The sequence below is a fragment of the Urocitellus parryii genome, chromosome 11 (assembly GCF_045843805.1).
Source record: "Urocitellus parryii isolate mUroPar1 chromosome 11, mUroPar1.hap1, whole genome shotgun sequence".
Taxonomy (NCBI): domain Eukaryota; kingdom Metazoa; phylum Chordata; class Mammalia; order Rodentia; family Sciuridae; genus Urocitellus; species Urocitellus parryii.
The window spans coordinates 79,545,893-79,559,877 of NC_135541.1; the positions used below are offsets into that span (position 1 = coordinate 79,545,893).

The 13,985-nt window shown below is 36.2% G+C and overlaps 1 protein-coding gene and 1 long non-coding RNA gene across 7 annotated transcripts in view; one reads left to right on the forward strand and one right to left on the reverse strand.

The window, feature by feature from the left end:
- LOC113191616 (uncharacterized) overlaps positions 1-8,211 on the reverse strand; it is a 34,838-nt gene extending 26,627 nt beyond the window's left edge. The window contains exons 1-3 of one of the 2 annotated variants that reach the window (XR_003301914.2): positions 8,127-8,211; positions 6,971-7,084; positions 1,320-1,942 (exon numbers count right to left, since the gene is read on the reverse strand). This is a non-coding gene — a long non-coding RNA (uncharacterized LOC113191616). Of the gene's footprint in view, positions 1-1,319; positions 1,943-6,970; positions 7,085-8,126 lie in introns of those variants that run through there. The other variant, XR_013344448.1, reaches the window with a different exon arrangement.
- Agl (amylo-alpha-1,6-glucosidase and 4-alpha-glucanotransferase) overlaps positions 7,864-13,985 on the forward strand; it is a 66,352-nt gene continuing 60,230 nt past the window's right edge. Inside the window, exons 1-2 of one of the 5 annotated variants that reach the window (XM_026401394.2) lie at positions 7,864-8,127; positions 8,703-8,852. In XM_026401394.2, the coding sequence (XP_026257179.2) occupies positions 8,771-8,852 (82 nt within the window). In that variant the 5' untranslated portion in view covers positions 7,864-8,127; positions 8,703-8,770. The other 4 variants (XM_077803633.1, XM_077803635.1, XM_077803634.1 and 1 more) reach the window with 4 other exon arrangements.

The window sequence follows — 13,985 nt, forward strand, 5'->3', positions numbered from 1 at the left end:
AAGTCAAATACTTTCATATTTATACTTTACAGTAAATTAACTCCACGGAAGTTACTGAGTTTGATGTATTCTCTCTTGGGAAAAGAAGCAAGGATAAGGCAAGACATACACTATTGTTATTTGATTCACTACCAAGATGTTAAGTGATTGCTATACCACAGACCAACTTATGCCTACTGGAGATTCAGGAGAAAAGATCCCTTCTCCTCACAAGGAGCTCACTCTTTGTTAGGGAAGACATGTTGTACTGCTATGGCAGGAAATCTGATGCATTCTTACAAATTCTTCCATTGCAAGAAGCTTGGTCTTGAGAAATTTGCTTGTTTACCATCCTTGATTAGGAAAGGAACCAATAAAAACAATCTCAAGCAATATTTTATTCATAGCTGTGAAAATAAAGTTTAAAAACTAACCAACCCAGGGCTGGAGCTGGAACTCCGTGGAAAAGCGCTTGCCTAGCATGCTGAGGTACTGGGTTCGATCCTCAGCACCACATAAAAATTAACAAAATAAAGCATTCTGTCCATCTACAACTACAAAAAAAACCAAAACAAAACAAACAAACAAAAATACCAAACTAACCAACACAAATGAGAAGAAGGGCGTTCCTTTTGAAAAAAATGGCAAATGCAGCAAAGTGAGCACCATCCTAGACATAAACATACCAGGAGTTTGAAAGAGTGGAAATGAGGAGTTATTTTTTAATAAGTATAAAGTTTCAATTAAGATGAAAGAGACTCCTGGGACTGGAAATGTAGTCAGTGATAGGGCATTTTTCTAGCATGTATGAGGCACTGGATTCGATCTCCAGCACCACTAAAGAAAAAGAAAAGTTCTGGAGAGATAGTACAAATAGGTGCACAAAAATATAAATTAAAAATGTGCAACTAATAATGGTTAAGTTGGTAAATTCTATGTTATGTATATTTTTACCATGATTTTTTAAAATTGGGAAAAAAAGAAATAAGCGCAGTGTGTTTGTTCTGGAAGTCTTTTTCCAAGAGATAATAAAAAACTCTCACTAGAGAGAAAAAAGAAACACGTAAAAATATTCAAAATGTCAAAATAGTTTAAGTAAATTATTCATTAAACTATAAACAAAAGTATAGATATTCTAGTAAAGTCATTAATAAAACAATTTATAATAGTATACTATAGAGACCCTGAGATAATGATATGAAGTTTTTTTTCTTTTTCCTTTTTCTTTTGCAGTGCTAGGAATTGAGCATGCAGGCATGTACTCTGCCACTGAGCTACACCCTCAGACCTAAGGTTAATATTTCAACAGCGTTGATACACCTTTCTTATTTGCCTTTTCAACTTGCCCCATGAGGGCAAGAATTTTTTGTCTTTTTTTATTCATTACTGTATCCTCAATGTATAAAACAGTGATCAACACACAGTCAGGACAGTTTATTGGATACATGGAGGTCTTGTGTGTGTGTGTGTGTGTGTGTGTGTGTGTGTGTGTGTCTGTGTGCTCTTTGTTCTAAATTCTGGATGTAAAGTGTTATGCTAGGGTGTGTAGGTAGGTCCAAAAAGAGGGGTATCAGCATAATTAAAAGGGTAAATTAAGGAGGTTAGTTTCAGACAGGATCTGATTTTCATCTCCAGTGCACATTTCATGGATCCACCATAGCAGAGGTGAAGTGATTCCAGCCAAAGTTTATGAAGTGGATGTCTTGGGCCTTGAACCAGGTAAAGAACTGGTCAGATACTCAGAAGGGTCTGCAGTGAAAGTAGGAATTCAAGGAAGGCCAAGAAGCATTGGCAGGGGTGGATTTAGACCCTGATGAAGCCAAGAAGAAATGATTGGGAAATTATCATTATCGGACATGAGTAGCTTAACCATGAGCAGGATGTACTTCTGGTGGTGCTCACCCCTGAACAATGACCAGTTCATTGGTGTTCAAGTGAGACGGCTCTGAGTTGCAGGCACCACCTTAGAAGAAGCAAGGAGGGGAAGGGGTATCAAAAGGATAGAACAGTTATTTCAAATGGGGTTAATAAGATTATTTTAACAACATGATCAAAATTAATTTTAAAACAGATTAGACTGAAATTTGTTTTCTATGCTTGCCTAGCAAGTGGGGGAATGATAATGGTGATCAGGGAAATTTTTAAGAAAAAATATACTTATCTTAGTATATCTAAGCAGTGTAAATAATTTTGTAACTCTGCCATCCAGAGATAGAAAACATTGTCCCTGTCTCAGAGACTGTGCTGGAAAAAGGAGAAAATTAAAAGATAATTCTAATACAATATTATATCACATATCCTACACCAAAGAAGCTTAAAAGAGCACCAAACTCATCAGATAGCAGGCAAGGTAGGCGAAGAGCTCCTGCCAGTGATGTTCTGAGGCATTGAATTGAAGCAGAGCCAGAATGTCCCCAGAAGCAAGGGATATTCACTCTTGACCCACCCACAAAGAAAGTCAGTGACATTCCAATCCAGTTTATAAGGCCTTTATTGCTACCTGGCCATAGGAATAACATCTGTGCCCCCAGATGTAAAGTTTATGGAACAGAATCATTGAGAATGCAAAGTCACATTCATCCATCCACTTGCTCACTATGTGTCTGTCAACAAGTTACTTGTACCTTGGAACTCAGTTTCCTTCTCTTTAAATTATGGGTAATAATAGTGTTTGTTTGGGGTACTAAGTTCATTCATCTAAAGAGCTTAGAATAGTTCTTGTCACCTCTTCAATGCTCATTCAAAATTAGCTGTTATTCAGTACTTGTAGGACACATATTGATTTCCAAAACATTTCATACTTTTTTTTCCAATCCTGAGAAGATCAATAATATATATTGATCAATAATATATATATATATATATATTAAGAACTAATGCACAAAAGAAGTTTAAAAGACTTACATGATAACAGAGGAAGATACCTTTCCCTATTTCTTATTTTCTTTGAATGGAGAGATTCCCTAACCATATCCTGGATTCTCTACTTTTTAACTTCCTCCATTACTGGGGAAGCAGTGTGATTTATCTGGTTGTTAAATTTAGGAAGAAAACTATGTGAGATTGGCTCCCCTCCCTCCTTGTTCTTGGGAGTGAGCATGCAGCAAGCATGATTCCCCCAGTCCTTCTGTGACTGTGAGACAAAGTTGGCCCAGTTCAAGGGTTCAGTTTTAGCGAACACATTTGGCTGACAGATGCAAAGCAGCATTCTACAACAGGACTGTGTGTGTGTGTGTGTGTGTGTGTGTGTATTTTCTTTTCTCTGAGTCCAAAATTGATTAACCATGAAATTTTCCAACAGAAAACAATATGAGTTGTTTTTAAAACACCTCTGCATGTGGCCACACACATCAAAGAATCACTTTTCTTTTTTTTCTATTTTTCTTGGAGACATTTCTCACAGAGACTTCCATCCTCCTCCTGAAAACTGTATCACTTTGATGACAATTCAAATTTTAAAATGAAGAAAAATGCGTGCAAACTGTGGCAGAGACTATTAGTTGTCTGCCAAAATCAATTTTCTCTTTCCATAACAACAAAACCCAGGCTTCAGCTAGTCTCATTACTGCCTAGATAAAGACTACACTTGAGTGTACATTGTATGTAAGTTTGGTTAATGAGATACAAGAAGAAATGTTATAAAGTATTTCCAGGATTCTCCTTAAAGGAAGGAAGTTCACCCATTTCTCATCCTCCATCCTGCTGCCTGAACATAGCTATGATAGTGGGAGCTCAGGCAGCCATATTATACAATTAAGATGAGGTCCCCACAATGAAAGAGAGAAAAGTATGAGGTATTGCAGGAAGCAGTGATTTGAATCATGGTTTCTGACTGTCCCACAGCAGCATATGGACATGCACTGGGAACTTCCTGTGTAAAGTGCAGGTCGAGAATGCCCAGTTGCTATAGTGACTCCCTGCTTAAAAGAGGTTCTGTGAAAGGCACAGGACTATTAGTATTGACCCTGAGTTCAGATACCAGCTGTCAGGGGTAGAGAATTATTAGCACAAGTAGATAATTATAATTGGCTTTGTCCTTTAGTCTGCCTGCTCTAAAGAAACTTTCTTACAGAAAACCCTTTGATGATAAAATCCATATAATAAATGTAACGCAGAGATAAACTAGCTCTGGGCCATTGTTCCTCTATCAGAGGATGATGTCCCACCTGGTCCCAGTTTTCTTTGTGTATGTGTGTCTGTTTGTCTTTTCTAATCCCCCATCGTCCATTGCTGATTTCTGAGTCAACAGCGGTTCAGGTCACAGCAAGGTAGACCCTGATAGCTTCAAATCTGCCTTACCAATTTTGAAACACTTATCTCTGGACTTACAAGTGGGATAAAAATAAACATATCTTTTATTTAAGTCATTAACAAATGGTGCTAAGAAAACTGGATATCCATATGTAAAAACCTAAAAAACTGGATATCCATCTGAGAAATGGTTGAACTTCCTTCCTTTAAGGAGAATCCTGGAAATACTATATAACATTTCTTCTTGTACCTCACCTGCACAAAAGTCAACTCATAATGAACCAGAGACCAAGAAATAAGACTAGAAACTTTGCAACTACTAGAAAAGAACATAGGGAAAATGGTCCAATATGTAGGCTTAGGCAGCAACTTCCTCAGTAGGACTCTTATAGTTCAGGAAGTACTACCAAGAATCAAGAAATGGGATGGCATAAAACTAAAAAGCTGTTTTTTTTCCACTGTAAATTTTTGGCATCTTTGTCAAGAATAAGATTACTAGCTGTGTGGGTTTGTTTCAGTGCTTCTCTTTTGTTCCATTATACTGTATGTCTATACAAAGTTTTTTTTTTTTTAATATTGCTTTGTAGTACAATTTGAATTTGGGTAGTATGATGCCTCCAGCTTTACTATTTTTTGCTCAGAATTGCTTTGGCTATTCTGGGTCTTTTGTTCTTGCATACTTTTTTTTTTCTTTTCTTTTTTTTTCTTGGTACCAGGGATTGAACCTAGGGGTGCTTAACCACTGAGCAACATCCCCAGTTCTTTTTATTTTTTTAATTTGGAGACAGATTCTGTCTAAGTTGCTTAGAGCCTCACTAAGTTGCTGAGCTGACCTTGAACTTGTGTTCTTCCTGCTTCAGCCTCCTGAGTCGTTGGGATTATAGGCATGTACCACCATGCCTGGCTTGGTCTTCCATATACATTTTAGTATTATTTTTTTAGTTCTATGAATAATGTCACTGGTATTTTTAAAATATTGTTTTAGTTGTCAATGAACTTTATTTTGTTTATTTATATGCAGTGCTGAGAATCAAACCCAGTGCCCCACACATGTTAGGCAAGCACCCTACCATGAGCCATAATCCCAGCTCCAATATCACTGGTATTTTGATGGGGATTTTATCATCAAAGGGTTTTCTGTGAGAAAGTTCAGAGCAAAATCTGTATTGCATTGGATCTGTAGTAGGTACTATTTTTATTCCCATTTTATAGTTGAAAAAATTAATTAAAAAGAGATTGAGTACCTTTCAAAGCTTCTCAGTGGCAAAGCTGGAAATAAAACCCAGGCACTATTTCTCAATAATAAATTACAGTTTTGCACAGCAGGCATTCCAGGGCAATCACTTTCAAACATTTTTTAACCATGATATCCAGTAGGAATCATAACTCAATACATCAAAATTAAGAAATAGAAAGTGATGTTTTATGAAATAATACTTTTACCAGATCTAATTCATTAATATATTCTTTATTTCATTCTAAAAATTGCTGATTACAGCTAATAAATTGTTTTTACAAGTCTCCAACGAATTTGAAAAACAATAATTTGGAGGCCAGGGATACAAATGTTAAATTGATATCTCTTCTAGGATGTTTAATCATGCTCTCAAGTTTACTGTCTACAAACTCCTGATTTCATTAACTACTCTTACCCCTTCCCTTTATTCTTCCTCTCTAAAAAAATGGCAACTTCTGTACTGTCCACATGGTAGCAACTAGCCACATGAAGCTATTGAGCCCATGATATGTGGCTGTTGGAACTGAGACATGCTAGAAGTATAAGGTGCAAACACGACTGTGAAGACTTAATATGAAAAAAGAACATAAAACATCTCATCAGTAACTTTTTATATTGATTATTTGTTGAAATAATGACTTAGACATAGTGTTAATATATGTTACTAATACGAAAATTTCACCCATTTTTTAAAGTGACAACTTGAAAATTTTCAATTACACTCAAGATTTCTGTTGAACAGTGCTTGTTATGGTTGTTTTCATAGATTATAAACCTTGGAATCATAGTTGACACCTTTCTCTCGAGTAAATCCTGCCCTCCAAAATAGAAAGTAGAATTCAACAACTTCTCACAGCTACACCTTTATCCCAAAACTTAAACATGTGTACACCACTTTCTCTTTCTTGGATAATTGAAATATGTTGTAACTGTTCTCCTTACAGTCCTTCTTTGCTACCCTCTTCAGTTTATTCAGCTGTTCCCCACAAAGTTGCAGAGTGATATTTTTACAAATTGTGTGTGTGCTGCTGGGAATTGAACCCAGGTCTTGTGTGTGTAATGCAAGCACTCTACCATCTGAGCTATATCCCCAGGCCTCAGAGTGATACTTTTAAAGGGTCACTCCTCTATTCAGAATCCTTCAGTGGCTCTTTTTCCCAGAGTAAAAGCCTAAGTCCTTAGAATGGCCTGCAAAGCCTTACAAGATTTGATGACCTACCCCACCCCATCTTCTATGATTTGGTTGAATGTCCTCCAAATGCTCATGTGTTGATTACTGGGCCCCCAGCCTGCAACACTATTAGGTGGGACCTCTAAGAGGCAAGTCTAATTGGAAATCTCCCAGTTATATGGGGGCATATGCTTGAAGGGGATGCACAAGGTCCTGGATTCAATCCCCAGCACCACACACACACACACAAAGTTGATTAACAAAAACACCTCAGCATCCTTTTTGGACCTACAAAACTGTAATTTCACAGTAAAATAAGATTCTTATCATACCTGGTTAACTTAATCCCAACCTTTTGTCCATTTTCTCATGACCATTAGGTGTTCTTGAAAAACTCTGAAAGATGGATTTTCCTTTTTCCTCAGGCATAAAATCTTCTTAGGCATCTACACAGAGTCCAGAAATTCTGGTGTAAAATATGTGCAGCTTAATCTCAAGATGATCATCTGGTACAACCGGATGTTGTAAATACAAGCAGTATTCATCCTCTCTATTGTAGACTGGCCACACTTCACCCACCTAGTCCAGTGTTTGCATTCAGGAAGATGTTCCCTGCTAGGATATGATTTTTTGTTTGTTGTTTTTGTTGTTGTGGGGTCTTGTTTTGTTTTGAGCTGGTCTCACTGAGTTGCTGATCCTGGCCTCAAACTTGCAATTCTCCTGCCTGAGCTTCCTGAATAGATGGGTTACACAGATGGAGCCCAGTAAGGATGGGCACCTGTTGGATGGTATGTCAGAGACTGTAGCCAGGTTCCTTATTTTAGACCCAGGGAAATCAAGGCTACGAGAACTTAGGCATGTTTTTTTGGGGAAAAAAAAAAAAACAGGAAACACACAGTGGTAGAAAAGGCATGGGAAGCCACATTGCTTGGCCCCCAGCATTCATCCCTTTCCACGAAAACATCCTACTGGACAGTTCAATCTAATTCGTAGCCTGGAACCACAGAATTTTAAGTTCACAGGCTGTGGCACCCACGCCGCCACACCTCCGCTAAAGGCGGCAGAAATAGCGGTTCCCAGCTTGGGCCCGCTGCAGCCGCTTGGGAAGCCGGCTTCTCGCAGCCTGAAACTCCGCAGTGAACACATTCTCGCGAGACTAGCGGTCTGGGCTAGTGGGCCTGGAGGTTCCCGGAAGTGGACGAGAGGCAGGTCCACTCCCACCTAAGCCAGTGCACGCCTCACCGGGTCGAATCTGGGCCTCCGGGGGATCCGCGCGAGGCGGAGTCTCGGAGACGCTCCCCGCTGGTCTCCGGGTGCTGGCGCCACCTCCCCTCCCTTTGCCCTTCACCGCGCCCTGCCCTCCCTGGGCTGCGGCGTTTGTCCACGGCTGGGCAGCCGGCCTGTCCCCTTTAGCTTGCGTTCCCGTGCCCTCCCCCGAATAGCGCCAGACCCGGGGTTTCCCAGATGCCGCCTGTATAACTTGCTCACCGTAAGTGCTAGGAATGCTGCTGGCCTCCCGGAGAAATGCATTCTTTCTATCTATAGCTCTCTCTGTCCATCCTATGTCTATTACAGCTATTCCAGGGGCGACAACTGCTTTCCTCTGTTCTCATCTCCCCATTGGTGGCTTCTGACCCGAATTTGGGAATGGGGCGATCTCCCACCTGTTATCTTTGAGCAGACTAATCTCCTGTAAGCAGAAGTGCCATTTGGAGACTTGACAGCCTTTTGGCCTGAGACCGGGGAATTTTTCCCCTTGAACTCCAGGCTTTCTTAAATAGTATCGCTTTTCTCTGAGAATGCTTTAAGCTTGTTTGGTTTTGTTATGTTTTATTTGTAAGAATTGACAATACAGTATATTTGCTTCAGTCTTCCTCATTGTGCTTTAAGGGAAGAGAAAACAATTTGCCTTCTCGGATCTTCTTTATAAAATTCCTTCTTTCTCATTGCTCTGCTAGAGTTAAACCACATTTGGAACATGTAAGTGCAGCTAGCTGTCAGCCCTGGAGAGTTTAAGGTAATAGTTATTTTCTTTTTTGTAATTCCTTTTTTTGTGTGTCACAGGGGTAACTCATTTGATTTTGGAGTTCCTTTAATTCTTCTGAAAGATTTCAAAGCCTCCAGAATCCAAAATGGGACACGGTAAACAGATTAGAATTTTACTACTAAACGAAATGGAAAAGCTGGAAAAGACCCTCTTCAGACTTGAACAAGGTCAGTAGCAAGTTGTTTGAATAGCTCCTTTGTGTCTTTTAAATTTTAACTCATTAAAGGGCAATTAAAAATTTTATTGGTTCTTCTTAGTTATACAATTTAAAATTTTTAAAACTTTATGTTAGGGACTGGGATGATGTCTAAAGTAGTAGAGCTTGAGCTTGACATGAGTAACGCCTTAGGTTCAATCCCCAGCTCCAAACAATAAAACTTTGAGTTAGATACAGTTTTCTAGGATCTTTATTCTTCAGATTAAACTAATTATAATTGATTTTAGTTAAAAGTGTTTTATATCTGTTATGTAAGAACAAGGATAAAATAGGTCAATTTTCCTTCTGTGCAAACTCCCACATTAATGACCACATTATTTCTGATAGCATTTCTTATTAAAACTTAGTGAAAATACTTTATATATATTTTTGCTGAGTATATCTGTAACTTTGGTTTTTTATAGCTCACTCTTTTCCTTTACTGAACCTCTGAATTAGTAGAGTACAGCAAAAATATAATAAACTATTTTTTATATTAATCAAAATGCTCTCAAATTTGGGGAAGATAAAATCTGAAAATAGTTTCTTGCCAAATAAAAAAATAGCCAATGAAATTATGCTGATATAGTTAAGCTGTGATTTAAAAGATCAAATTGTGTTTCTATAAAACAGATTCATAGATGCCGTATTTTCTTAGGTTTTGTAATTTTTCAACATTGAAAAACTTTCCACAGTGATTTTATGTAATATAATTTGTGAAATAGAAATTGAATATATGAAAAATAAATACAGCTCCCCCTTACTGGTGTACCAAATGGACAATGATAATCATTTTGAAGAAATTTTGTTATATCTATAATATTTGAAGAATTAAATTTTATTTTTCTTTGAATTTCAGCCATCTCATGTGTTACCTCCAATGCCAACCCTCCTCTTCTTCCAACTTGGTGTGGCACTTAAGATCACCAAGTACTTACTCCATTTTTGGCTTTCCTGACTCTGCACTTTTCTGGTTTTGACTATTTTTTCCTCTTTACCCTCTTAATATTCCTGTCAACTTAATGTGTCTCACTGGACTCCCTTCTACATTTTAAATAATTGCAAGTATCTGCTAGGAATCCTTTTTTTCTGTTCCCCTAGCCTCAAAGAATTATGCATTCTTACTGCCTCAGCTGTTTCCTCTGTGCCAAGAACTCCTTAAAAGAGGTCCTTGAGCTTTGCTTTCTTCATGGAAGCTTTTGAGTACAGTGTAATGACAAGTGTAAGGAATCAGCATTTTCCTGGCTCTGCTGCTAACAAAATTATGTGGTTTTCTTCAAGTTACATTTTTAGCATTAATTCCTCTATTTGTGAAATAAAGATATTCTGCCCTTCTACAGAAGGGCAGTTAATAAATACTTGCTGATCGATCACTACAACTCTGATTAAATGTACCAAAACTTGGCAAATTCAGCTAACCTGTTTGAAGAGGGAACTGTGAAGTTCTTATGAAATAAGAATGATGTGGTTGACTTTGTAACTCTAGTTAAAAAACAGTAATTTCGTCCAAATGCTATGAATGGGAATATGTCACTTTTTTTGTAGTGATCATATTATTTTAGAAGACAATTTGTAATGTGAAGGATGAATTAAAGAGAGGGAACACTGGGACTAGAAATAATCCAGAAGGCTCTTTTAAAAAACCTGTCTGGGGGTTGGGGTTGTAGGTCAATGGTAGAGTGCTTGCCTAGCCCATGTGAGGCATTGGGTTTGATACTCAGTATAAAAGTATTGTGTCCATCTACAATTAAAAAAAAAGCTTAAAAATGGTATCTGGTTAAAGATAAGGATTCAACAATGTCAGAGTTGCAAAGGGGGAAAGAATGAGACATTTTAAAATGCATAGGACTTAGTAACCAGTTAGAGTGAAAAAACTGGGAATTTTTAGTTTTTTCATAGTTAATTGACACACAACCAAACCCTTCTTCATTTTTCTTTTCTTTTTTCCCTAAAAGAATTTATCTTCATTTTCAAGACTGACATCTCTGTAGATTCTTTTAATTCAACAAGTAGAAGACTGAATAATTATTTTCTAGCCAAAGCATGAGTCTTTCTATTTTATTTATCTCACTTAGTAGCAGAATAATGAACATAATAAGTATTCTCCATATTTGGAATTCTTCCATCTATTATATAGGTTGGTCAAATTTATCATTTTTCTTCTTTAAGAAAATATAAACATTTTATATTTTATATATAAACATTCTTTGTTTAGGAGCTTCAGTTTCTATAAATCATGTGGAGGGAAAAATTTCCATTTACAATAATACTTTATCACTCATCTTGCTAGCTGTCTCCAGGAGGGATATGTATTGCCTATGTCTGCAAATCTGTAATATGTATTGCAAATCTGAATAAAGTATTCCTAGTTTTAGCATGAGAAATAAGATAGCCACGCTATGTCCTGCAGTGATCTAAGTCAATTTTAGCATGATGATGATTAATTATGGAATCTGGCATAGGCCAGGTATTCTAGTGTTTCATTTACTGTACATAAAAATTTTAGTTTCTATGACTTGGATTAGAGGTTTAGAGTGTCTTGTATACACTGATCTATGTATTGGGACACAGAAAGACAACATAGACTATTACTTTTTCTTCTTTCTTTCTTGCTTGCGTGCTTGCTTTTCTTTCTGTTTTAATTCTTTAAAAGTAACCCAAGCTGGGTGCAGTGGCACACACCTGTAATCCCAGTGATTTGAGAGGCTGAGGCAGGAGAATTTCAGGTTTGTGGTCAGCATCAGCAACTTAACAAGACCCTCAGCAACTTAGAGAGAACCTGTCTCAAAATAAAAATAAAAATTAAAAGCACTGGGGATGTGACTTAGTGGTAAAGTACTCCTGGGTCCAATCCCCAGTACCAAAATAAAAGTGTTTAATTTTGCTAATATATGAACTAATATTAACACTCCCAGTTTCTGTCAGATAAGTTAAAAAATAAACAAACAAAAAACATTATGAGGAAAGAATTGAGGTCATAGGTCTGGGGGCACTTCCAATCAAACCCTTGTTTTTTTCAGTATGTTGCCATGGATTACATACATACTTAAGTCAAGTTAAGTAGATAAACAAGTTATATTATGTTAAATAATAGGGGTTAGGAATGTAATTCAGTGGTTGGGAGCTTGCCTAGCATATGTGAAGCTCCAGGTTCAATGCCCAACACAACAAACACAAAACAAAACAATCTTTCCAAAACTCTGAAACAAGAGAAAGAATAACCAGAAATGACTCTTTTACTCTACTGAAGTTGGGAAAGATGAGTTACAAACTGTTTAAGTGTTTGAGACTTGCCCTTTGAGATTCTGTGTTTTCAGGAATGACAAGTAGCCTTCTAATATGAAACTTAGAAAATGTCAGAAAAAAATAAAAAGCATTTATCTTTTTCAGATACACAAAGGATAAAGTTAATTGCTTTACTGAAGGAAATTGATACTGTGGAGCAGAGTTTGGCACACTTTTTCCCCATAAACTTTCAGATAGCAAATCTTTTCAGCTTTGTAGGTTATGCACCGTTGGAGCTAATGAACTATGCCATTGTAACCCGAAAGCAGACATAGGCAATGAATAGGTATCACTGTGTTCAATGAAACTTGATTTATAGAAACAATTTACAGTATGTCCAGTTCAGTATCTAGACATACTTTCCTTTCTGTAGCAAAAGTGTTTGAATATATATTTTAGAAATGCTTCCATCATTGTGTGATTTTTACCCATGCGAAGGAACACATGCCCACTTTAAAAAATTGATAATCAATTTTCCTTTGTGTTTAAAATCTTCCACATAAAAGTTTTCAATTGGTTTTCACATCATTAGTTTATTATAGTCATGCCTCAGAATTTTGTGTGATTAGCTTATAAAACCAATTGCTGATGTCAGAGAAAATATAAATTCACTAGCATTTCAGCAAAAATCTTTATACAGTTGGTGAATGTGATTAAAGATTAATATCATGGGGCCAGGGTTTTGGCTTCTGAGTGCCACATAAATAAATAAAATAATGGTATTGTGTCCATCTACAGTTGAGAAAAAAGATTAATATATGGTTTAATGAACACAGCACTAAGATTGTCTTTTATTTGTATTTGGATACCATTGTACAATATTTTTTCCACCTTTGAGGCCATTAAAACCACTTATCAAAATATAGAACTTTGAACTTTGAATCACTTTATCACAGAATATTAAAGGCCTTTAAAAATAATGAAATTTATTTAATCACATCGTTTTCACTGACAATATCAATATTAGTTTTTACTGAGAGTTGAAAGACTTCCACTTATTAATAAATAAAATTAGTTATTAAAAAGTGTTTATTTCATTTATATCTTATTCTTTTAATTTTTCTCTGGTGTTACACAATTTACATAGTTTATTGAATTTACATGTACATTATATAAATACTCATTTTGGGAATGCTTGTCTTTTTTTCTGAAGTTAGACTATTTATTCAAATACTGTTTTAAAGATGTTAGATGAGTTTTAACCTTTGTACTGCAAGTTCTCTGAGTCTTTGTGTAATTAGAAAAACAATATTTGTATAAATGTAATGGGTGGCAGTTTGTTTAAATATGTCCAATTGGCTAGTCTCTGATATTTGCACATGCTTAAAATGTCACCATTTTCCCTGATGATAAATGTAATCATTCTTGTAAAGGTATATAGATGATTCTCATAGACACTAAGTATTTTATTTCATGTTTTAATTCTACATGCAACTATTTCTTAATCTATTCTTTTATATTGTAGCTCTAATGACTTTCACCAATTATAAGAATGTATAAAAAAGACATTTTTTTCCTGTGCTTTTTGTTTAAAAATATTGAGATCATACTGTTTAAACAATTTTGTAACTGCTTTCCCCCCTACTGCTTAAAATGTTATTGAGTGTATATTACCTTCCTTACTACCTTGTTTCAGCCATACTTTTTCCTAGAAAGGATTTCAGATACATAAAATTTAACAAAGTATTAAATGCTTTTTAAATACCTTTTGATACCATGATTTAAAATGGCTTTGTGATATTCCATCTTATAGATATATCATAAATTATTTCATTATTTCCAATTATTAGATATTTAGGTTTTTGTCAGTTTATTTAAT